The sequence below is a fragment of the Hyperoodon ampullatus genome, assembly GCF_949752795.1.
Source record: "Hyperoodon ampullatus genome assembly, chromosome: 13".
Classification (NCBI taxonomy): Eukaryota; Metazoa; Chordata; class Mammalia; order Artiodactyla; family Ziphiidae; genus Hyperoodon; species Hyperoodon ampullatus.
Window position 1 is genome coordinate 8,815,023 of NC_136926.1, and position 25,004 is coordinate 8,840,026.

The window sequence follows — 25,004 nt, forward strand, 5'->3', positions numbered from 1 at the left end:
AAAAATAAATAAATTTATTTTTTAAAAAAAGTTCTCACCAAAAGGATTTCCAGTCAAGATGGCAGGCTGCCTCACCACCTCCACCACCACCTCCCAACCCACTGCACTTACACAAAGGAGTGCAAGATAAAGTATTTTTTAAAGTCATATCAATATATTATCGAGCTCAAAACAAGGAAGGGCAGGTGCTAGAGATGAGTGGTAAGTGGGGACTAAAGCCGCGTGAACCCTAGGAGTACCAGGTCAGATTTGTATCTGAGCAGCTAGAGTCTTAACATACTTCTTGGGAAAGGAGCTGAGGCTGCAGATGCCCTACTTAGCAAGGAAGCAGGGATGGGATACTTCTAGTGGAGTGAAGACATCCAGCACCAAGAAGTTAAACTAAAAGCTGGTTTGTAATTGATAGATGCCATACAGTCCTGGCAGGAACAACTACAAAATTAAATCATCACCCCAGAGGAATGTCTCCATATCCCATGGCACACACAAAACTTTGCACAAGATCATTTCTGCCGAAGTCCACCAACAAATATTCCAAAGCCCCACAAAGATAAATCCCATCCAAGTTGCTACAGTTCAGTGTGAAACGGGTTATACAGTAGATTGGACAAAAGGAGTAGGACCCATAAGCTAAGAATGGATCTCACTGAAACCATCATAGGTGGCTTTGAAAAAGAACTGAATATAAATCTGAGAAATGAAAAATATAGCCATATAGTTTTTTTAAAACCTGAAAGCATATGGTAAAATGCTCATAACCTTTGATCCAATAATTCTGCTTCTAGAAATTTATCCTAAGGAAATAATCTGGGATTCAAACAAAGATATATGTACAGAGAAATACACTACAGAGTTATTTATAAAGAAAAATCAGAAATACCCCAAATATCCAATAATGGCGGAATGGTGAGAAAATTATGAGATGGAAGGGAAAGGGTGTGTTTTAAGGTCTTAGTGATCTAGGTTAGGATTATGGAGCTTCTACTATTAGCTGTGGGTCTAGGGGAGATCATTTCACCTTTCTCAGCTTTCCCCAGGACACTAATATCTACCTTCCAGGGTGGTTGTGAGGTCTAGTGATGGTGATATAAATGCCTGGTGTATAGAATACCCTCCCTAAGTTGTAGCTAATGTTATCATTACACTCACAATGGAATACGATGATAATTAATGCGATGGTCACAAAGAATTTTGAGTGACATGGCATATGAAAACCTCCCCCCGAATACCAAACTATAAATGTGATATGATCTCATATAAGCCTCACAAAACAATTGGTTAGACGAAGGAACATTCACCAGAGGGTGATCTTGAATTATCTCAGGATAGAGGAATTATGGGTGATTTTTATCCTCTTCTCTCTGCTTTTCTCTGTTTCCCAAGTTTTGTTTTTATCTTACAAAGAGTGTGCAATTCTTTAATAATTCATACAAAAATTCAGTCACTGCCTAGCTCTTAGAGGAAGTCTTTTACGTTCCTCTTGTTGCCCTGGGAACCAAAACTAGTCTTGCTGGCTGCTGGGGATACAATGCAGCCAGGCCTGGAAGGTCCCTGGGGATCCAAGGGTGGCCAGTCACTGGGCAAGTCTGACCTGGAGCACTGTTACCTGAAGTTGTAGCCAGGGTACAAGGACTCCTTGGCATTCTTGTCGTCAAGGCGACGGAAACTGTATTTTGGACGGCAGTGATGGAACCACTTGTCCAGGTTGCAGTCCCAGTAGATCTCAATGCCCATGATTCCTCCCTGGGGAAGACAACGAGAGACAATCTCTAAGTCCCGCTGGACATGGGTTATGCAGCCATCAGACATCTCCCTGCATTGTGATGACCCCTGAAGGAAAAATTGGCTTTTGAGGGAAAAAAAAAATGCTGATTAAAAATTTCAGAGCCATAAGTGCAGCCCTATCTAACTTATACAACTACTACTGTGGCAGCTACAATTTATTTTTGTCTCTACAGAGTTCCTTATTCTGAACTTTCATATGAATGAAATCATATAATATATGATCTTTTATGTCTGGCTTCTTTCACTTAGCATGATGCTTTTAAAGTTCATCCATGTTGTAGCATGTGTCAGTACTTCATTCCTTACTGTGGTGGAAGAATATTCCGTTGATTGAGCATACTACATTTTGTTTATTCATTCATCCTTTGATGGACGCTTGGGTTATTATGGCTATTTTGAATAATGCTGCTGTGAACATTTATGTGCAAGTTTTTGTGTGAACATATGTTGTCATTTTTTGTGGGTACATACTTAGGAGTGGAGTTGCTTGGTATGCTTTGAATTTTTAAATCTTGGCCCTTGACCTTTTCTCCCAATGAAATGTTTCTCCCACTCACCTCTCTAGCTAAATCCTCCTCATCCTTCAAGACCCAGCAAACATCCTTCCCCACCCACTCAGCCACCCCTGTGCCCCTCAATTCATGGTGACCTTTCTCTTCTCTAAACTTCTAAAGAATCTGTTAATCTCTTACCTATACTTGGTACTTCTTTTTTTCTACAAACTTTTTTTTGAGTACTGACTATCATATTTCACTGAATCTTAGACACCATTGCTTGTAAGACACATAGGGTTTTTTTTTTTAATGTTCCTCTAAGAAAAAAATGCTGTCGATTAAACCGTGAGACTCCATCAACTGAAAGCACTTCCTGATTTTGACACTATTAAAAGTGAAAAAAAGGTATGTCTTTGAATCAATGAAATTAGGCATTTCAAGACAGTATGCTAGATACTGAGGATATAGAAATGAGTAGCAAGGAGGCTCTGACTTGGAGAAAGGGGAAATAACACAGAGTAATCACAACTGCCATTTTTTTGTCAGGCACTAAGCCAAGCACTCTACATATTACAGTGAATATCTAATGCCTTTGTCACTTGGCATCCAATTTGCCTTTTTCTGGGAAAACTACCTGGAATTTCCTTTGGGAAACACCTTTCCGAACTCTCAGTGGTTTGAATGGGGCTATGTCCTCTCCAAGCCCCAGGAGTGGGCACATGACTCAAGCCTGGCCAATCAGGACAGTGCTCCCTTCTGGACCTGGTGATTGATTCAGGATAGATATGTGGCCCAAGGTAGACCAATCAGAGCTCTTCCTGAGACATTTTGCCAGAACCATAGGAAAAGAAGTCCTCTACTGGCTGGGACCACTAGCTATAGAGTGTGAAAGTCTAAAGCAGCATTGTCTAATAGGATTTTTTGCGATGTTGGATATATTCTATATTCATGCTGTATAGTACAATAGCCAGTGGTTATTGAATGCTTGAAATGAGACTGGTATGACCAAGGAAATAAAATTTTAATTTTATTTAATTTTAATTAAGTTTAAGTCACTTCATGTGACTTGTGGCTACCATATTGGATAGCACAGTGCTAGAGCTTTGGTGGCTTTGCTTTGACATGTGGAGAATATGCCTGAGAATGACATCATCATTAAGGAAACAATCAAGAGATGAAAGGAGTCAGATTCCTGAAGACATCATTTGAGTTCCTTGAGGCAGCTATGCCTAAATCTATCATACTCTTCATTCAATCAAAAAATATTTATTGAGTGTCCATTATGGGCTGAACATTACACAAAAATGAACACCCCCCCGCCAAAAAAAAGCTAAATGTCCCTACCATCATGGAACTTACATTCTAGTCAGGGAAAATAGACAACAGACAAATGGGTATGTAAAATATATAGTATGTCAGATAATGCTAGGTGCCAAGGATAAAAATAAACATGGAAAGGGTCATAGGGCATGCTGGGATAGAGGTGGAAATTGTCGCTTTAAATGTAGCAGTGGGGCTTCCCTGGTGGCGCAGTGGTTGAGCGTCCACCTGCCGATGCAGGGGACACAGGTTCGTGCCCCGGTCCAGGAAGATCCCACATGCCGTGGAGTGGCTGGGCCCGTGAACCATGGCTGCTGAGCCTGCGCGTCCGGAGCCTGTGCTCCGCAACGGGAGAGGCCACAAGAGTGAGAGGCCCGCGTATCGCAAAAAAAAAAAAAAATGTAGCGGTAAGGGAAAGCTTCACTGAGCTTATATTTAAGTAAATATTGGAAGTAGGTGTAGGAGGCAGCTAATGCTATGTCTGGGACAGACTGTTCCAGGCAGAGGGGAACAGCAAGAGAAAACTCCCAAGGTAGGAAGATGCCTTGGGTATACTAGAATGTTCATTTCCCCTGGTCTTTTTACACAAGTTAATATGGTTCCTTTTTTGCTTAAGCCACTTGAGTTTGGTTTCTATTATTTGCCCCCACATTACTTTTTAATTTATTTTTTGCTTACATCATTTGAGTTGGATGTCTATAACTTGCAACTAGAAGAATCCTAACTAATCCAAGTGTGGTAGTCTGAGTAATGGTCCCCCAAATATTCCTAATCCTAGGTCCTGATCCCTGGACCTCTGAATATGTTACCTTAAATGGCAAAAGAGACTGCAGGTGTGACTAAGTAAGGATCTGGAGATGAGGAAGTTATCCTGGATTCTCTGGGTGGGCCCTGTGAAGACACACTGGTCTTTGTAAGAGGGAGGCAGAGCGAGATTGGACACAGACTAAGAAATCAGTGTGAGCACTGGAGCAAGATGCTGTGCTGCTGGCTTCGAAGCGGGAAGAAGGGGCTGTGAGCCAAGAAATGGAAGGAACGCGGTTCTAAAAGGTGGAAAAGGCAAGGACATGGATTCTCCCCTAGAGCCTCCGGAGGGAGCACATCTCTGCTGATATCTTGATTTTGGCCCAGTGAAACTCATTTTGGACTTCTGACCTCCAGTAGTATAAAAAAAAAAATGTGTTTTTTTTTTTTTTTTTTTTTTTTTTTTTTTTTTTTTTTTTGCAGTACGCGGGCCTCTCACTGCCGTGGCCTCTCCCGTTGCGGAGCACAGGCTCCGGACGCACAGGCTCAGCGGCCATGGCTCACGGGCCCAGCCGCTCCGCAGCATGTGGGATCTTCCCGGACCGGGGCACGAACCCGTGTCCCCTGCATCGGCAGGCGGACTCTCAACCACTGCGCCACCAGGGAGGCCCAAATGTGTTGTTTTAAGCCACAAAATTTGTGTATAGCAGGCACAGGAAACGAATACACTGAGTGTCTCTCATAGAGTTGTTGTGGGTTTAGATGAGGTGATGCAGGAAAAGTCCTTGTCACCGTGCATGAATTTACAAAATGCTCAATAAATAGGAGCATATTATTAAGACCCAGTGGTCCAGCCTCTTGGCCATTTGTCATCCTCCATCACTTGACCGCCCCCCCTACATCCCACTGTACAAAGACGTCACCAACCTGAATTGCCACATCTGAAAAATTATCTCCTGTTTCTTGGAAGATATCTCCTATTCGGAAAATGGGACACTGTGGATTCTGAGTCTTGTGAAAGGTGCAAGTGGCGTTTAAATCCGGCAAGATGTTTCTCCTGCACATAATAGAAAGCAAACAAACAAACATCTCTATTGAAAACTGAAATCCATCTCTTTCATAGGAGTGAACCAATGTGGTACCTGGGCACCATGAGGGCCTCCAATGATTCTGCCTCCTGGGATTTACACCCTTGTGTATTCCCCTCTCATATCGTACAGTGTTGGTCTCTGTGACCAATAGTATACGACAGAAGTGATAGTGTGTCTCTTCTGAGATTAGATTATAAAATACAATGGCTTTCATCTTGGTTACTGTCTCGCCTGCTTGCTCTTTGGCTTGGATCTCTTGCTCTGGGAAAGCCGGTCACCGTGTCCTAAGGACACCCAAGCAGTCTGAAGGAGAGGTCCACATGATGAAGTACTGAGCCCTCCTGCTGACTGTTGTGTGAGTGAGCTTGGAAGAGTATTCTCCAGCCCCAGTCCAGTCTGGAGATGAGAGCTTGACTGCAACCTGAGAGATCCTGAGCCAGAACCGCCCAGTGAAGTCATACCCAGATGTCATTCTGGGATGCACAGAAACTATGTGAGAAAATTAAAGTTTGTTGCTTTTAGTTTCTAAGTGTTGGGGTGATTTGTTACACAGCGGTAGACAACTAATATAGCCAGACATTCTGGGTGCTTACGTGGTGTAGTTGTGGCTGGGGAAGTCGATATTATTCTTGATGAGCACAGTGAAGTTTTCAGCACTGCCCAAGAGCGCAGGCCTGAAAGAGAGAAATGAAAAATGGGGATCAGTGACTACAGGGACCAAAGGAGTCAGTGGGCTAATGAACCAGAGACTCTGGTTTCTTGCTTGGGTCAATATGATGGATGAAGAGAAATGCAATCCAGTGGGAAAAACCTTCCAAAATTCTCCAGCTTCTCCAGGAAGAATTTCTCCCTTCTTAAGACCCCTGTGGAAGGAATTCCCTGGTGGTCCAGTGGTTAGGACTCTGCACTTCCATTGCAGGGGGCACGGGTTCGATCCCTGGTCAGGGAACTAATAAGATCCCACAAGCCACGTGGCATGGCCAAAAAAACCCCACAAAAAACAAAAGAGACCCCGTGGCATTTACTGTAATACTTCTCATTCTGATATAATTATATGTTTAGTTATACACGGTGGTATGTTGGTAAACATTTAATAACCACCTCTTCAGGAAAACAAAAAGCCCTGATATTGTAGGAGTTACTGATTATTGTGGTATAAATACTCCCACCCTAGCTGATTTCAAGCTACCAATAGAACATCAGTGAACTTGGAGTTGGGAAGGGATGAGCAGAAACGGCTCAGAGCTGGTACAAGCTAGCTCCAGCACACTCCTGTTTGTATCTTTCACAATAGGCTTTGTGATCCTGCAGGGCTGAGACAACTTTCTCATCTTGGCATCCTCAGCCTTTAGCACAGGGCCACACATATATAATTGACTCTATCATTCACGCTCTAGAGGCTCTGAGTAGTGTAAAATTCTCCATGAGTGAGAGGAGCCCAAATTCTCGACTGCTGGAAGGTCCACCCACCATCCATGCATTCATTCATTCAACAAATATTTATTGTACTGGGCATGGGGCTGAGCACTAGGGATGTAGTGATGAACAAGACAGTCGAGGTTTTTGTCCTTGTGGGGTTGACAATCTGTTAAAGATAGAGAGAACTGACTCCATAAAAAGATACCACTGTTGCCTGACATGGCTGAGTAGGTGGCAGATGTATATTGGGAGAAGCACAGGCTAAACGTGGAGTGTATTTGGAAGGGGACATCAAGAATGATCTGCTTTTGGGGACTTCCTTAGTGGCATAGTGGTTAAGACTCTGCGCTCCCAATGCAGGGAGCCGTGGTTCGATCCCTGGTCAGGAAACTAGATCCCACATGCATGCCACAACTAAGGACCCTGCTTGCCGTAACTAACACCCAGCGCAACCTAAATAAATAAATAAATATTAAAAAGAAAAAGAAAAGGACTTCCCTGGTGGCACAGTGGTTAAGAATCTGCCTGCCAATGCAGGGGACATGAGTTTGATCCCTGGTCCGGGAAGATCCCACATGCCGCGGAGCAACTAAGCCCATGCGCCACAACTACTGAGCCTGCGCTCTAGAGCCCGCGAGCCACAACTGCTGAAGCCCGTGCGCCTAGAGCCCATGCTCCGCAACAAGAGAAGCCACCGCAATGAGAAGCCCACGCACCGTAATGAAGAGTGCTCCCCGCCCACCGCAACCAGAGAAAGCCCACGTGCAGCAACGAATACCCAACGCAGCCAAAAAAAAAAAAGAATGATCTGCTTTTTATTCCAGGACTTCCAGAGCCCAACTTTGGCTCTATTGGAGATATAACTATAGAGAACACTGTAATTTTTGCCTGTGCAGCAACAATTCCCCCTTTGGCAGTAGCACCTCAATTCTCTCCCTTTGGGGAAGCCAGGTCTCTTCCACTCTCAGCCCACTCTCATCTCCTGCCCATTCCTACAGCTCCCAGGGTGGGCAAGTGATCCAGAGCTGGTTAAACAGTGTAATCCAATCCCCTTGGCTGCAGTGATCAGTTCATAGATTGTCACATGCCTTAGGCCACTGAAAACATTACAGGATTTTTGTGGGAACTGTTGGGAAAGAAAAACTCACTTTCTCTAGGATTATTAGTAGCAAAGACAGTGTAAACCTGGAGTGCCCCAGACCACAGTGTAAGGAGAGCCAGAATGGAAGAAAGAATAGTTAGGGGCTGGGGAGAGGAGGAAGGTGGAGGAAGAGAGAGAGAAAATCTTAAGACATCATTTGAAAGCCTCGATCAAGCCATGCCTGAAGCTAGTATTTCTGGACTTCTCATTTACATGAGTCAAAAACACAGGCCAAAAATTAACAGTCCTTTTTTTCTGAAGCCCGTTAAAGTTTTTGGTTTTTTTTTTATACTTAAGCTTTTTTAAAAATTTATTTATTTTTGGCTTGTGTTTTTGACTCCACGGCATGTGGGTTCTTCCCGGACCAGGGCTCGAACCCATGTCCTCTGCTTTGGCAGATGGATTCTTAACCACTGTGCCACCAGGGAAGCCCCCCAGTTAAAGTTATATTTGTCACTTGCACACACAAGAAATCTTATTTACGACAGATGCCTGCTATATGCCAGACCCTTTGCCTTTAGAACATTCTAAACCCCACACTTCCTGGGCAATACTCTAAGAATCAAAGGACTACAGGATCCCCTTTATTCCTCTTTCATGACATATATAATTTTCTATTCTGAATTGCAGCCCTCTGTACATGTGTCTTATCGCTTCTATTGGGTTGGCCAAAAAGTTCGTTCGGGGTTTTCTGTAAGATGTTATGAAATACCCAAACGAACTTTTTGGCCAACCCAATATTAGATTGCAAGAGCCTTGGGACCTGCTCAATATCTGGGTCTTCTTGTATTTTACAAAAAATTTAGCACTGTCTCCCTTGTGTATGGTTACATGTAAAATAAATATCTAACACCTACTACCTGGTAATGGATGTGTTGGAATTAAATGAATCATCTTAGTAATCCATTCGTATAACATCTAAGAAACTAAAGTTCAAGGAGTTACTCACCCAGGGTCATGTAACATTGCAGCCCAGGGCCCAGAACATTAGAGATACACAGTATTTATCTGATGAATGAATGGTGTCAGAGCCAGGACTGAAAACCACAGGCAATCAAGAAGGCTCTTGCCTTGAACGAGGGACTCCTTGAATATAGGCTGACGTCCCACCCAGGTCCTGAACATTCATTCTGCGACAAAGAAACTTCCCTGACCTACAAATGAACCAGGGTGGTGCCATTAACGATTGAGGGCCAGACAGGCTGATACTGCCTAGTGCTTCCCATCCTGACGTAGGAAACTTTTGCCTGAACCTTCTAAAAAGTCAGTTTGGGGAAGTCTTCTCTTTGCCCCATAGATGCTGATAGTGTGGCCCTGAGTCACATTTGTCTTGAGCTGCACTATCCAATATAGTCCAGCTTCTCCTAGGCATTTGTGGCATGTGTGACTATTTAAATTAAAGTAAAGTAAAAATTGAGTTCAGTTGTGGTAACCACATTTCAGGTGCTTAATTGCCACACGTAGCTAGTGGCTACCATATTGGATGGTGCAGGTACAGAACCTTTCCATCATTGCGGAAAGTTCCATTGGACAGTGCTGGTCTAGAACCACCACATGTCTAGGGGCAGATCATTTGTGTGTGTGTTATTGGGCATTTACTGTGTGCCAAGCACAGGGCTCACTTTGCAGTCACTGTACAAGTATTATCTCATTCAATTCTCACAACAGCCCAGTGAAGTAGGTGCAATTATTATCCTCATTTTATTTTTTAATTTTTTGGCCACACCGAGCAGCACGTGGGATCTTAGTTCCCCAACCGGGGATTGAACCCGTGCCCCCCTGCGTTGGAAGCTCGGAGTCTTAACCACTGGACCACCAGGGAAGTCCTATTACCCTCATTTTAAAGACAAGGAAACTGAAGCTCAAAGAGGTTAGCCGCTTGTTCAAGGTCACACAGCAAGGATGTGTTAAAGCCAGAATTTGAATCCAGCTCTCCTTATTCTCTGCTGAAATGCAGCCCTCCCAGTGGTTTCTGAGATTTAACATCAAGTTCTGCCTTCTGGGCCTGACCTTTTGTGTTAAAGAGAAGAGTCAATACAGGGGACCACCAAATCTGTATGTCACTGTGAACATTTAACTTAAGAAAACTTCCCTCCCCTTCCATTCCTTTTCCTTCCTTTTCTTCTCCCTTCCCTTCCTCTTCCTTCCTTTTTCCTTTTTCTCCTCCCTCCCTCCCACCTTCTCTTCCTTAATCACTCAGTACAGACACTGGCAGTCCGAAAGGATCCTGCTGTAGCACTGGAGGAGGTATCTGGGGGTGCCCTGGAAGGTACTGGGACACCCAAGGGACAGGGGCACCCAGGGGTGCTGAAGGTATTAGCTATTTACCAGTTGGTATGGAATGAGTTCAGTATTTTAACAACTATCAGGGGCCTCCCAGAGACCACTAGTGTGCCTGGCACAGGAGCCACCAAGCCAGTAAGACCTGGGACTTGGGGGGACAGTGCCGAGAAGGGAAGTCGGAACAGTGCCTGGCGGAACCTCATCTGCTCAGAGCTGAGGGCCACCGTGTCTGTCCCCTCCCTACAACTCACTCTGGGGCCTTTTCCACTGCCTCCACGGGACACCAGGCGGAGACTTCACAGGTCTTCTGCTTCCCTTTATACTCTATACACCTGCCGGTCTGGATTCCTGTGGGGGTCAAGGGGTCGTAGAAGCACAGGTATGAAAGAACGGGGAGAGGAAACTCCACTCAACTCAAGCAAGAGACTATTTATGTTTTTCAACCCAAGCAGTTTCAGTTTCCATGAAACCCATCCAAACCACAAACTTACATAAGAAAAGTCAAGCAAGCAACACATAGAACAGTAAGCTTTTCAAAAAAGGATCAAAGAGAACACAGAAAGACCATGGAGGCCGTTCGATTTTTTTGGTTTCTTTGCAAGAAAAGATGGCTAAGGGGGTAGCTGAACAGGGTATATTCTTTTGCCTCATATAAGTGGACTAGAACTTGGCTTCTAAACAGGCATCTGAGTCCCTCTAGGTGTATACAGCATGTACCAGGATGTACAGAGCCATGGAGTAAGCATGGCACATCTTCCTGGAGTATCAGTGTCATTAACAATTTTTTGAGGGGAAAGTTAAATAGTAAATAATATTAATGACCTCTCCACCAACTCAAATGCATATGTATTATGGGATGGAATTGAATATTCATATGCTTTTTTGTGTACATGTGTGTTATAAACAATGATGGTTTTTACTTTTTCTTTCTTTTTTTTCTTTTTTGTGGTAATTTTCTTATTATGTGCCTTAAGTTAAAACAAGAGCTTTGGAAATTCTGCAGGTTAATATTGTCCCCAGGTGCCCTGGGGGTACACATTCATCCTTTTCAACCTTTGGGGAAATTCAAGAGGAAACACTTAGAACACTCAGATGATGCTATGGGCCATTCAGTTTTTCTATCAATGAGAACCCTGAAGGGGCGAATTCTGCGAGGTTTTCAGGAGCTGCTCCCACTGGGAGTTAGAGTCACATTCATAGTCAGCAGCTGGTCCTCTGGGTTCCAAGTCGAGGCATGGGGCAGGTACAGGCTCATCCATGGCCTGGGGAGGGTGGACGAAGGCAGCTGAGAGCCAGAGGCTAAAAATCTGGGCATCTCGAATGTCACCAAGATTCCAGACCATCCACCCACGGGGTTTCAGGAAAAGAAACAGAACATACCTTTGCTCTTTGGGCCCATCCATCCCTTTTTACAACCCTGGTCAGAGGAACAGAGCGTCCCGCGGGTGGGATACTGCAGAGAGAAGGACAAGGTAGTGGGGAATAAGCATCGTGTGTCCCTACGATACAGAAGGGCAGATGTCTATGTCCACACAAAAACTTGCACATAATGCCAAAAAAACGGAACTGCCCAAATATCCACCAGTAGATGAATGGACAACTAAAATCTAGTACATTCATCCAATGGAATGTTATTTGGCTGGCCACAAATAGGAATGAATGAAGTACTGGTACATGCTACAATGTGGATGAAACTTGAAACATGATGGATGCTAAGTGAAAGAAGCCAGATACGAAAGACCACATATTGTATGATTCTGTGTATATGAAATGTTCAGAACAGGCAAATCCATGGACAAAAGGGTGCTCAGTGGTCGCAGGGGCTGAGGGAAGCGGGAATGGGAGTGACTGCTAATGGGTATGAGGTTTCATTTTGGAATAATGAAAATGTTCTGGAAACTGATAGTGATGATGGCTGCACAGCTCGGTGAATATACTAAAAACCACTAACTTGTACACTTTAAAATGGTGAATTTTATGGTATGTGAATTATATCTCAATAAAAAATAAAAATTAATGAACTCCTAAGAAGCGTATGACAGGGGCCACTTTTGGGGACAGCCCTTGTGTTGGAGGGCAGGGCGCCTGGTTCAAGCAGCCCTGTGGCTGCAAAACCAAGTGAAGCAGACAGGCACAAAGTCTCAGCAGGAAATGTGGAAATAAAGGACTCCAGCCAGCACTCTCTCCTGGCCTAAGGAAATGAGGTCAGTCAGCTTTCAATAAGAGCTGAGGACAGAATGAGGAAAAGAAAAATGAGATGTAGAACTACCATGTGACCCAGCAATCCCACTCCTGGGCATATACCCTGAGAAAACCATAATTCAAAAAGAGACATGTACCAAAATGTTCATTGCAGCTCTATTTACAATAGCCAGGACATGGAAGCAACCTAAGTGTCCATCATCAGATGAATGGAGAAAGAAGATGTGGCACATATATACAATGGAATATTACTGAGCCATAAAAATAAACGAAACTGAGTTATTTGTAGTGAGGTGGATGGACCTGGAGTCTGTCAGAGTGAAGTAAGTCAGAAAGAGAAAGACAAATACCGTATGCTAACACATATATATGGAATTTAAGAAAAAAAAATGTCGTGAAGAGCCTAGGGGTAAAACAGGAATTAAGACACAGACCTATTTGAGAATGGACTTGAGGATATGGGGAGGGGGAAGGGTAAGCTGTGACAAAGCGAAAGAGAGGCATGGACATATATACACTACCAAACGTAAGGTAGATAGGTAGTGGGAAGCAGCCGCATAGCACAGGGAGATCAGCTCGGTGCTTTGTGACCGCCTGGAGGGGTGGGATAGTGAGGGTGGGAGGGAGGGAGACGCAAGAGGGAAGGGATGTGGGAACAGATGTATATGTATGACTGATTCACTTTGTTATAAAGCAGAAACTAATAAAAATTTAAAAAATAAATAAAATAAAAATAAAAAAGCACTTTTCCTTCAAAAAAAAAAAAAAAGAAAAATTAGATGACTTGGTTTATGCATACTCAGCTTCCCATTTTTCAGGGACCAGGTTTACCAGCCCGTCTTGGGGAAACCAGAACCTCTGTGAAAATAGCCTCTTCTGTGCAACTTTACAGAGCTTCAGGGGAGGCCCCAGGCTTGGACCCAGGTACAACCAGGTTCGGCAATAGCTGCACCATTTTCTAGCTGAGTGGCCTCAGCCAAGTAACTTTGCCTCTCTGAGCCTCAGTTTCCTTACCTGTAAAAGGGGAATGAACAGATTTGTCTTATATGGTTGTTGTGAAAATTAAATGAATTATGATGAGAAAGGGTTTAGCACATGGCTCTTGCTCATGAATGTTTCCTATAGTTTTCAATCTCTTTCATGTTCTCTTTTCTTCACAAGTTGCTTTCTTCCTGTTACCCAGCCTGTCCTTGGTTTGCTGCCCTTGTGACCCCCAACTACACTATGAACCGTTTGAATACAAGACCTGGGTCATATCTTTGTAGTCTGAGTGCCTGACACATAGTGGGTCTTGATGAATGTGGAATGAATGAATGAATGAACAAATGATCATTTACTGTGGCTCATGGGAAGCTGTGTTGTTTTGATTATTGACTGGAAAGAAATCTCAGGAAAGAAGATAAACTGACTCTATTTTACTCTCCAAAAGAAATTCCAAAATTAAAAGAAAATAAAGACGTGGGACTTCCCTGGTGGCACAGTGGATAAGACTCTGTGCTCCCAGTGCAGGGGGCCTGGGTTCGATCCCTGGTCAGGGAACTAGATCCCACACTCATGCTGCAACTAAGAGTTTGCATGCCGCAACTAAGGAGCTGGCGAGCCGCAACTAAGACCCAGTGCAACCAAATAAATAAATAATAAATAAATAAATATTTTTTAAAAAGACGTTTTAATCACCTCTTTCTGTGGTTGTCACATGAGTTGACGATGGCCACAAATTCTTTGTCACTCTTGCCATTGGGAGGTAGAGGGTTTCCCCTTCCCTTTGAAGCTGGGCTGGCTCTGACCAAATAACCAACAGAAGGCAGTGGAAGTAATGCTGTGTCAGCTCTAGTACTGAGCCTGGGAGGCCTGGAAGCTTCTTTTGGTTTGGGGGAACCTGAGCTTCTATGAGGAAGCTTAGAAGGACTATGCGGAGAGACTCTGAAAGGAGGAGAAGCCTTGAGAGTCCCCAGAGAGGAAGAGAAGGCCAGCCATCCCGGTACCCCATCTGAGCCTCCGAATGGTGCTAGCCCCAGCCGCTATCTGAGTGCAGCGTCGTGAGAGATCCCATGCAGATCCCCAGATCAGCAGAACTGCTCAGCTAAGCTCAGTCAACCACTGAACTATGAGAGCTCGTAAAATGCGTGTTGCTTTAAGTCCACCAGGTTCAGGGTAGTTTGTTATGCAGCAATAGATAATTCTAACCAATGTCTCTTCATTTTGGTGTATAGCTGGAGTTTGACCATATTTACTGAGTCAAGCCCTGTCCTTGACTTCCACCTCCTGATCAGAGTTAGGGTGGGTGTCAGTTTGCAAAGAGAGGAGGCGAATATCCCATTAGAGCAACCAAACCAGCTTGGGTCACAGGTTAAAATCCCAAGAGTTACATCGTGTTCTCTGGGCTGCTCTTTGAGTTCCAGTCAGTCTGAGTGACATCCTGTCTGAGAAAGAGTAACTTGTCATTTGAACCATCACAGCTCGCATTTATCGAGTGCTTACAATGTATCATGCCTTGTTTCCAGCCTGTCACAGAGATTTGCTCATTTGTTTCAAAAATCCTAAGAGCTAGGTTTGTAATTAGCCCCATTTTGCAAATGAACATATCAAGGCACAGAGTGGTGAAGTTACCTGCCCAAAGTCACAAAGCTAATACGTCAAGTATTAAACCATTTACAGTCTAGCTCCTAAATCCAGGCTCTGGGCTACCCTAACTATCTTCCTTACCAGTCTCAGTAACTTGAAAAGCGCTGTGAGGGACTTCCCTCCGAGCTCTCACTGCTGAGGGCAGGGGTTCAACCCCTGGTTGGGGAACGAACATCCCACAAGCTGCAGCAAGCCAAAAAAAGAAAAGAAAAGAAAAGCATCTGTGCAAAGTACCACAGGGGTGGAGTGTGAGTAGCAATTCCAGAGTATGGGACAAAAGGGAAGCAAACTGGCCCCAAACTGGATACAATTTTGGATGCTGCTGGGAAGGGAGGTGGGAGGGAGTGTTTAGTTGGACTGGCGCCCGCTACTTCATTAGAGTAGCAGGAACATTTAAGGGGAGATGGAGGCAAGATAAACAAAGAGAGGTCTCCTTTTAGGGGAACGTTACTGAGATAGACACCAAGGGAATGTTAGCTCGTTTCCAAGTTTAGGTAGAAATGACGCCAAAGACTGTAATGAGATAGAGCTTATCCACCCTGATCTCTCAGACACTCAGAAATCTAGGCCTTGTCACCAGAGTAGGCTGACGAGCAAGACCCACAGGCAAGGCTGGTCTTCCCCACAGGCTGGGGACCCGCTCAATGTTGCCACAGCGTTGCGCCCCTCAGTTGGGACGGTCCCTGGTAAAGCACAGATGTGTTACTCGAGAGGGGAACAGCAGGAGTGTGTCGCCTAGACAAATTTTGCTATAGACAAACTTATCAGAATAGCTAGTTATCATTTTACAGAGCAGAGAGCAGGACTGGGATGGGACAGAATAGGACCAGTATGTTTTGATAGGGAAGAAAGTTTTCCAGAAAAAGTAGGGGAAGTTGGAGAGTATGGAGAGGGCAATGCTCCCATGTCTCCCACCGTCACCACCACCCACTCCCGCCTTCACCACCACCCACTAGCCATGTCTCTCACCGTCACCACTACCACCCATGCAGTCTGGGAAAGACTGCATGTGTGGTAGTGGTGATGGCGAGAGACATGGGAGCATTCCTACCTTATATAGAGCCTAAAACTCTAAGAAGTGGGCTGAAAAATCAAACTTGATTCCCAGGCTGGCCCTGCAGGCAGTTCACAGTGGACCGTGGCAGAAGCTGTGAATGAGGACAACTGGATTCTAAGCTTGGCTCTGCCTCCAGCAAGCTGTGTGACATTGGGGAGGTCACTGAACCTCTCTGATCTTTGTGCTGACCTGTAAAATGGGACTGGGAATGCTGTTACCCCCCTAAAGTTGAAGTGCGGCTCCACTGAAACATGAGGTGCTGTGCAAAGGCCAAGGATCCCTGTTGTCATGAGCTGCACAGGGAGTGAGCGATGGAGAAAGCGGGCCTTGAGCTGCACAGGCTCCAAGTGCCGGAGCTGGAGACCCAGGGGGACAGACCAAGATCTGGTGGTTACAGAGGGAGAACGACAACATCTTCTCACCCTTTCCACCCAGCCCAGATCTACACCCCTGCTTTGTAGCAAGCAGAGGCTCAGTACATATTTGCAGGCTCCAAAACACGCCTGGTGTCAGTTTCCATTTCCTCTGACCTGTGTCTCCTCCAGGACCTCTTATCACCCATCACATCTTACCTCGGGACACAACCCTTGCTCTTGGCCTTCTTTCTTGAGAAAGTTGGTCATCACAAAAAAGGAGTTCCCCTGCAGAGGAAAAGGAGAGAAGGCAAATGTAAAGCCGTTGAGAACAGAACTACTTAATCATAGTAATCCAGCTGGCTAAGTGCCTGGGGGCGAACCTTTCCACTCTTCTAAGTTTCAGTGTAGAAATCAGGGTCTGGAAGCAGCTCGACAGCCCTGAGGCCTAATATCAAAGCTGGATGAGCCGCCCCGCTGAGCCGAGGGAGAGCAGCGGAACAGTTCAAATTGATTGAGCATTGGTTTTCCATTCCAGCCTCAAAAGCAGCCTTTTCATTTTTTGGACACAGTAAAATCCCATTGAGTTGAAATTCAAGAGACCTGGGGAGGCGGAGGTGGAGGTGTCACCTCCATCAGAACGCTGTTCAGATTATCCAGGACTTTAATGAAAGGGCAGTAGGGCATCCCACCACCTGGGAAATAGCTGGAGGTTTTAATGACCCACTGTTAGAGACAAAAACGGATAGCAGCTTGGCTTTTACGGTTTCGAAAAGCTTTCCAGCAACCAAGGGCTGCGAACGTGCCCTTGTGTCCCTCCAGCCCCCCATCTGTTCTTTTTTGTTCTCAACCCCACTTCAGTTTCTCCCTTCTGAGAATTCTACTTTCATTTTCTCCTCTTGCAAATTGAGACAATCTCATGCCCTTTCTCTGTGAGCCACACCCTTCCTTTCCCTTGTACAAAACTGTACCCAAGAGTGTTTTTCTGGAGACATTTTTGTTGATAAAATGTCACACAAACAATATAGAAGGGCTGGTCCCCTCTAGGCAGAAAGTTCTTTACCTTTCTGGATCTAGGCAAAGTTTGCTGACTTGATGGCCCTGCTTTTGAAAAACTGTGTATAAATCAAGTGTGAGTGAATCAAATCATGTTTTCAATGCACCAGGACACACTGCTATTTTGAGAAACCCTGTAGGACTTGATAAAGCAAAGAATCGTCTCCTTCGAGTTGCTGGATCTGACCCAATTTTGCAATTTTTAGGTTTTCTCAGTTGGGATTTTTACAGAGCTTTTTAAATGGGGCCAATGTTTTTCTGGAGTGAGGCTCTAGGTCCCAGAGAGGGGTGTGAGGTCCTGGGGACAGTGACCAGGGACAAGTCCTGGGAGGATGCTGATAAGTGCTCACCTGCAAGGGGACAGTGTAATCTGCCGTGTCGAAGACATTCCACACTACCTTCTTTAGTCCGTTCTCCATAATCTCCTTTTTCACCTCTGCCATCCCTTTCACCTTGGCATGCACAGAACTGACAACAGGTTCTTTCCATTGGTACCTCTTGTCATTCACCAAAGCAAAGCTAAATGGCAGACACAGAAAAGCATCAATGGTTTTCTCAAGGGAGGCACAGTGCATTGGTTTTGGATGCAGGTTCCAAAAGTCACCTCCATTAAAATCCTAGCTTTGCTGGGTGACTTCGGGCAAGTGACTTGCCTTCTCTGTGACTCATTTTCCTTACCTGTAAAATGGGAAGAATAGTCATACCTACCTCATAGGGTTGTTGTGAGGATGGAATGAGATATGCATGCAAACTCCATAGCGCTCTATCTGGTGCATAGTAAGCTTTCACTACATAGAAACTATTGGCCCCAATACCAACCTCTAATATTGCCTAATATACACCCTAATTTATAGGTTGCCTTCTCAAATACCAAATTCCACCCTAGGTTGGTCCACCAGCTTTGTTTTGGGGCTCAGTAACACATTAGTGTCTTTTTAAGGGTGTTTCCAGCAGGTCAGCCTCCTGTTTTCCAGAAACACCCACCTGATTTACAAATAATATTGATAATAGCAGCTACCCTTTATTGAGCACTTAGTACATGCCACGTGCTCTGTATGCATCATCTCCTTTAATGCTCACAGCAGCAATAGGAGATAGTTACTGTAATCATCACCCTTTTGTAGATGAGGGAATGGGCTCAGAGAGGTGAAGGAACTTGCCCAAGGTTACACAGGTAGTCCGTGGCAGGACTGAGGTCCTTGATTGGTCTACCTTATAGCCCAGAGCCAGACCTCTTAACCATGTACTGTACTTGTTCATGCATCATGTGGCTCTGCCTCTGGTTTCCTGCCTTTTGATCCATTCATTAGCTATTAATATCTTCTTTAGAATATGAATCTAAATTATATGGTGGGGGAAGAGAGAGAGAAAGTGGAATTGATAACTAAAAATGGTAGATTCCATCCCCATTTATCTGTTTTCCCTGTCTCCCAGTGCCCTGAATAATTGAGTTTATTTTATTTTGTATTTTTTGGGTTTTTTTGGCCATGCTGCATGGCACATGGGATCCTAGTTCCCTGACCAGGGATCGAACCCACACCCTCATGCAGTGGAAGCGTGGAGTCTTAACCACTGGACTGCCAGGAAAGTCCCTTAAGAGTTTATTTTAAATGCTTTGTTTATTCATTTGGCAGGTACCTATTTTGGTCTCTTGCCTCTGCTCAGCCTCTGATATCTGAATGATATTCGGAAGTCTAAGCCAATGGCTGCCCTCTATGAGCTGACATTGGGAAACCAAGACACAGTGGGCCAAGGCTTGGTCCCAGCTGTTCTCAACCTTGGCTGTACAGTATAATTACTTAGGGAGCTTTCAAAATTGCAGCTCCCCAGCCTTATCCCTGGAAACTCTGATTCAGAAAGTCTGGAGAGTTATCCAGGTACCTATATATTTTTCTAAAGTTGATTCTAATGCACTGCCTGGGTTGAGGACCCCTGGGACACTCACGGAAAGACAGGTCACACTTGGCGATATGAAGTACTGTACGTTTGAAATGTATTCCCCACACCCCAACAATTCCACTCTTAGGTATATGCCCCAGAGAAACCCTCAAACATGTGCCCAGGGAGTCATATACAAGAAAGTATAAAGCTGTACTATCTGTAATAGGGAAAACTGGAAATAACCTAAATGTCCTTGCACATTGAATGGGTGAATAAATTGTTGGATTCATCCAATGGGATGTTCTGCAACAGTGAAAATGAATGGAGAGCTGCTTGTATCCATATGGAAATAACATAATATTGAGTAAACAAAGCATGCCATACAATGAGATAAAGTTTAAAGAAATTCAAAAAACATTATATACATAAACAAATACCTGTCCACGCATATTCATAGCAGCACTATTCACCATAGTCAAAAGGTGGAAACAATCAAAATGTTCATTAAAAGATGAATGGGTAAACAAAAGTGGTCTATCCAAACAATGGAATATTATCTACCCACAGAAAGGAAGGAAAGGATGCACATGCTATACTGTGGATGAACCTCAAAAAACATTGTGCCAAGTGAAAGAAGACAGACACAAAAAGCCACTTAGTGTATGATTCCACTTATATGCAACGTCCAGAATAGGTAAATCCATTGAGACAGAGAGTGGATTTATGGCTGCCAGGGGCTGGGGGAAGGGGTAAATTGGAAGTAACTGCATACTGAAGTTTGCATTTTGGGTGATAAAAATGTTTTGGAACTAGATAGAGGTGGTGGTTGCACAGCATTGTGAAGGCACTAAATGCCACTGACTTGTTCACTTTAAAATTGTTAATTTTTATGTTCTATGAATTTCATCTAAATTAAAAAAGGAAAACAGGAAACTTCACAAGCCTCTTAGATACCCTCATCCATCAGAGGGCAGAGAGCAGAAGCAAGAACTACAATCCTGCAGCCTGTGGAACAAAAACCACATTCACAGAAAGATAGACAAGATGAAAAGGCAGAGAGCTATGTACCAGATGAAGGAACAAGATAAAACCCCAGAAAAACAACTAAATGAAATGGAGATAGGCAATCATCCAGAAAAAGAATTCAGAACAATGATAGTGAAGATGATCCGGGACCTCAGAAAAAGAAGGAGGCAAAGATCGAGAAGATGCAAGAAATGTTTAACAAAGACCTAGAAGAATTAAAGAACAAACAAACAGAGATGAACAATACAATAACTGAAATGAAAACTACACTAGAAGGAATCAATAGAAGAATAACTGAGGCAGAAGAACAGATAAGTGACCTGGAAGACAGAATGGTGGAATTCACTGCTGCGGAACAGAATAAAGAAAAAAGAATGAAAAGAAATAAAGACAGCCTAAGAGACGTCTGGGACAACATTAAATGCAACAACATTCGCATTATAGGGGCCCCAGAAGGAGAAGAAAGAGAGAAAGGACCAGAGAAAATATTTGAAGAGATTAGAGTAGAAAACTTCCCTAACATGGGAAAGGAAATAGCCACCCAAGTCCAGGAAGCACAGAGAGTCCCATACAGGATAAACCCAAGGAGAAACACACTGAGACACATAGTAATCAAATTGGCAAAAATTAATCACAAAGAAAAATTATTGAAAGCAGCAAAGGAAAAATGACAAATAACATACAAGGGAACTCCCATAAGGTTAACAACTGATTTCTCAGCAGAAACTCTACAAGCCAGAGGGGAGTGGCATGATATACTTAAAGTGATGAAAGGGAAGAACCTACAAACAAGATTACTCTACCCAGCAAGGATCTCATTCAGATTCCATGGAGAAATCAAAAGCTTTACAGACAAGCAAAAGCTAAAAGAATTCAGCACCACCAAACCAGCTCTACAGCAAATGCTAAAGGAACTTCTCTAAGTGGGAAACACAAGAGAAGAAAAGGACCTACAAAAACAAACCCAAAACAGTTAAGAAAATGGTAATAGGAACATACATATCAATAACTACCTTAAATGTGAATGGATTAAATGCTCCAACCAAAAGACACAGGCTTGCTGAATGGATACAAAACCAAGACCCATATATATGCTGTCTACAAGAGACCCACTTCGACCTAGGGACACATACAGACTGAAAGTGAGGCGATGGAAAAAGATATTCCATGCAAATAGAAATCAAAAGAAAGATGGAGTAGCAATACTCCTATCAGATGAAATAGACTTTCAAATAAAGACTGTTACAAGAGACAAGGAAAGACACTATATAATGATCAAGGGATCAATCCAAGAAGAAGAAATAACAATTATAAATATATATGCACCCAACATAGGAGCACCTCAATATATAAGGCAACTGCTAACAGCTATAAAAGAAGAAATCAACAGTAACACAGTAATAGTGGGGGACTTTAACACCTTACTTACACCAATGAACAGATCATCCAAACAGAAAATTACTAAGGAAACACAAGCTTTAAATGACCCAATAGGCCAGATAGGTTTATTTGATATTTATAGGACATTCCATCCAAAAACAGCAGATTACACTTTCTTCTCAAGTGCGCACGGAACATTCTCCAGGATAGGTCACATCCTGGGTCACAAATCAAGCCTCAGTAAATGTAAGAAAATTGAAATCATATCAAGCATCTTTTCTGACCACAACGCTATGAGATTAGAAATCAATTACAGGGAAAAAAAACGTAAAAAACACAAACACATGGAGGCTAGACATACGTTACTAAATAACCAAGAGATCACTGAAGAAATCAAAGAGGAAATTAAAAAATACCTAGAGACAAATGACAATGAAAACACGATGATCCAAAACCTATGGGATGCAGCAAAAGGAGTTCGAAGAGGGAAGTTTATAGCTATACAAGCCTACCTCAAGAAACAAGAAAATCTCAAATAAACAATCTAAAGTTACACCTAAAGGAACTAGAGAAAGAAGAACAAACAAAACCCAAAGTTAGCAGAAGGAAAGAAATCATAAAGATCAGAGCAGAAATAAATGAAATAGAAACAAAGAAAACAGTAGCAAAGATCAATAAAACTAAAAACTGGTTCTTTGAGAAGATAAACAAAATTGATAAACCATTAGCCAGACTCATCAAGAAAAAGAGGGAGAGGACTCAAATCAATAACATTAGAAATGAAAAAGAAGTTACAACAGACACTGCAGGAATACAAAGCATCCTAAGAGACTACTACAAGCAACTCTATGCCAATAAAATGGACAACCTGGAAGAAATAGACAAATTCTTAGAAAGATATTACCTTCCAAGACTGAACCAGGAAGAAACAGAAAACATGAACAGACCCATCACAAGTAATGAAATTGAAACTGTGATTAAAAATCTTCCAACAAACAAAAGTCCAGGACCAGATGGCTTCACAGGTGAATTCTATCAAACATTTAGAGAAGAGATAACACCCATCCTTCTCAAACTCTTCCAAAAAATTGCAGAGGAAGGAACACTCCCAAACTCATTCTAGGAGGCCACCATCACCCTGATACCAAAACCAGACAAAGATACTACAAAAAAAGAAAATTACACACCAATATCACTGATGAATATAGATGCAAAAATCCTCAACAAAATGCTAGCAAACAGAATCCAACAACACATTAAAAGGATCATACACCATGATCAAGTGGGATTTATCCCAGGGATGCAAGGATTCTTCAATATACGCAAATCAATCAATGTGATACACCATATTAACAAACTGAAGAATAAAAACCATATGATCATCTCAATAGATGCAGAAAAAGCTTTTGACAAAATTCAACACCTATTTATGATAAAAACTCTCCAGAAAGTGGGCATAGAGGGAACCTACTTCAACATAATAAAGGCCATATATGACAAACCCACAGCAAACATCATTCTCAATGGTGAAAAACTGAAAGCATTTCCTCTAAGATCAGGAACAAGACAAGGATGTCCACTCTCACCACTATTATTCAACATAGTTTTGGAAGTCCTAGCCACGGCAATCAGAGAAGAAAAAGAAATAAAAGGAATACAAATCGGAAAAGAAGAAGTAAAACTGTCACTGTTTGAAGATGACATGATACTATACGTAGAGACTCCTAAAGATGCCACCAGAACACTACTAGAGCTAATCAATGAATTTGGTAAAGTTGCAAGATACAAAATTAATGCACAGAAATCTCTTGCATTCCTATACACTAATGATGAAAAATCTGAAAGAGAAATTAAGGAAACACTCCCATTTGCCATTGCAATAAAAAGAATAAAATACCTAGGAATAAACCTACCTAGGGAGACAAAAGACCTGTATGCACAAAACTATAAGATATTGATGAAAGAAGTGAAAGATGATACCAATAGATGGAGAGATATACAATGTTCTTGGATTGAAAGAATCAATATTGTGAAAATGACTATACTACCCAAAGCAATCTACAGATTCAATGCAATCCCTATCAAATTACCAATGGCATTTTTTACAGAACTAGAACAAAAAAATCTTAAAATTTGTATGGAGACACAAAAGACCCCGAATAGCCAAAGCAGTCTTGAGGGAAAAAAGCAGTCCTGGAGGAATCAGACTTCCTGACTTCAGACTATACTACAAAGCTACAGTAATCAAGACAATATGGTACTAGCACAAAAACAGAAATATAGATTGATGGAACGAGATAGAAAGCCCAGAGATAAACCCACGCACCTATGGTCAACTAATCTATGACAAAGGAGGCAAGGATATACAATGGAGAAAAGACAGTCTCTTCAATAAGTGGTGCTGGGAAAACTGGACAGCTAAATGTAAAAGAGTGAACTTAGAACACTCCCTAACACCATACACAAAAATAAACTCAAAGTGGATTATAGACCTAAATGTAAGACTGGACACTATAAAACTCTTAGAGGAAAACGTAGGAAGAACACTCTTTGACATAAATCACAGCAAGATCTTTTTTGATCCACATCCTAGAGTAACGGAAATAAAAACAAAAATAAACAAATGGGACCAAATGAAACTTCAAAGCTTTTGCACAGCAAAGGAAACCATAAATAAGACGAAAAGACAACTCTCAGAATGGGAGAAAATATTTGCAAATGAATCATCGGAGAAAGGATTAATCTCCAAAATATATAAACAGCTCATGCAGCTCAATATTAAAAAAACAAACAACCCAATCCAAAAATGGGCAGAAGACCTAAATAGACATTTTCCCAAAGAAGACGTACAGATGGCCAAGAAGCACATGAAAAGCTGCTCAACATCACTCATTATTAGAGAAATGCAAATCAAAACTACAATGAGGGACTTCCCTGGTGGTGCAGTGCTTGAGAATCTGCCTGCTAATGCAGGGGACACACGTTCGAGCCCTGGTCTGGGAAGATCCCACATGCCGCGGAGCAAGTAGGCCCGTGAGCCACAACTACTGAGCCTGCGCATCTGGAGCCTGTGCTCCGCAACAAGAGAGGCCGCAATAGTGAGAGGCCCGTGCACCGTGATGAAGAGTGACCCCCACTTGCCACAAC

At 43.0% G+C, this 25,004-nt stretch overlaps 1 protein-coding gene across 1 annotated transcript in view; it reads right to left on the reverse strand.

Annotated features, from left to right (window-relative positions):
- P2RX7 (purinergic receptor P2X 7) overlaps positions 1-25,004 on the reverse strand; it is a gene marked incomplete at both ends in the record, with an annotated part of 50,550 nt that overhangs the window by 13,363 nt on the left and 12,183 nt on the right. Inside the window, 7 exons of the mRNA XM_079717275.1 lie at positions 1,607-1,743; positions 5,271-5,400; positions 6,028-6,108; positions 10,529-10,625; positions 11,658-11,730; positions 16,734-16,802; positions 17,921-18,089. Of these exons, the coding sequence (XP_079573401.1) occupies positions 1,607-1,743; positions 5,271-5,400; positions 6,028-6,108; positions 10,529-10,625; positions 11,658-11,730; positions 16,734-16,802; positions 17,921-18,089 (756 nt within the window). The remainder of the gene's footprint in view (positions 1-1,606; positions 1,744-5,270; positions 5,401-6,027; positions 6,109-10,528; positions 10,626-11,657; positions 11,731-16,733; positions 16,803-17,920; positions 18,090-25,004) is intronic.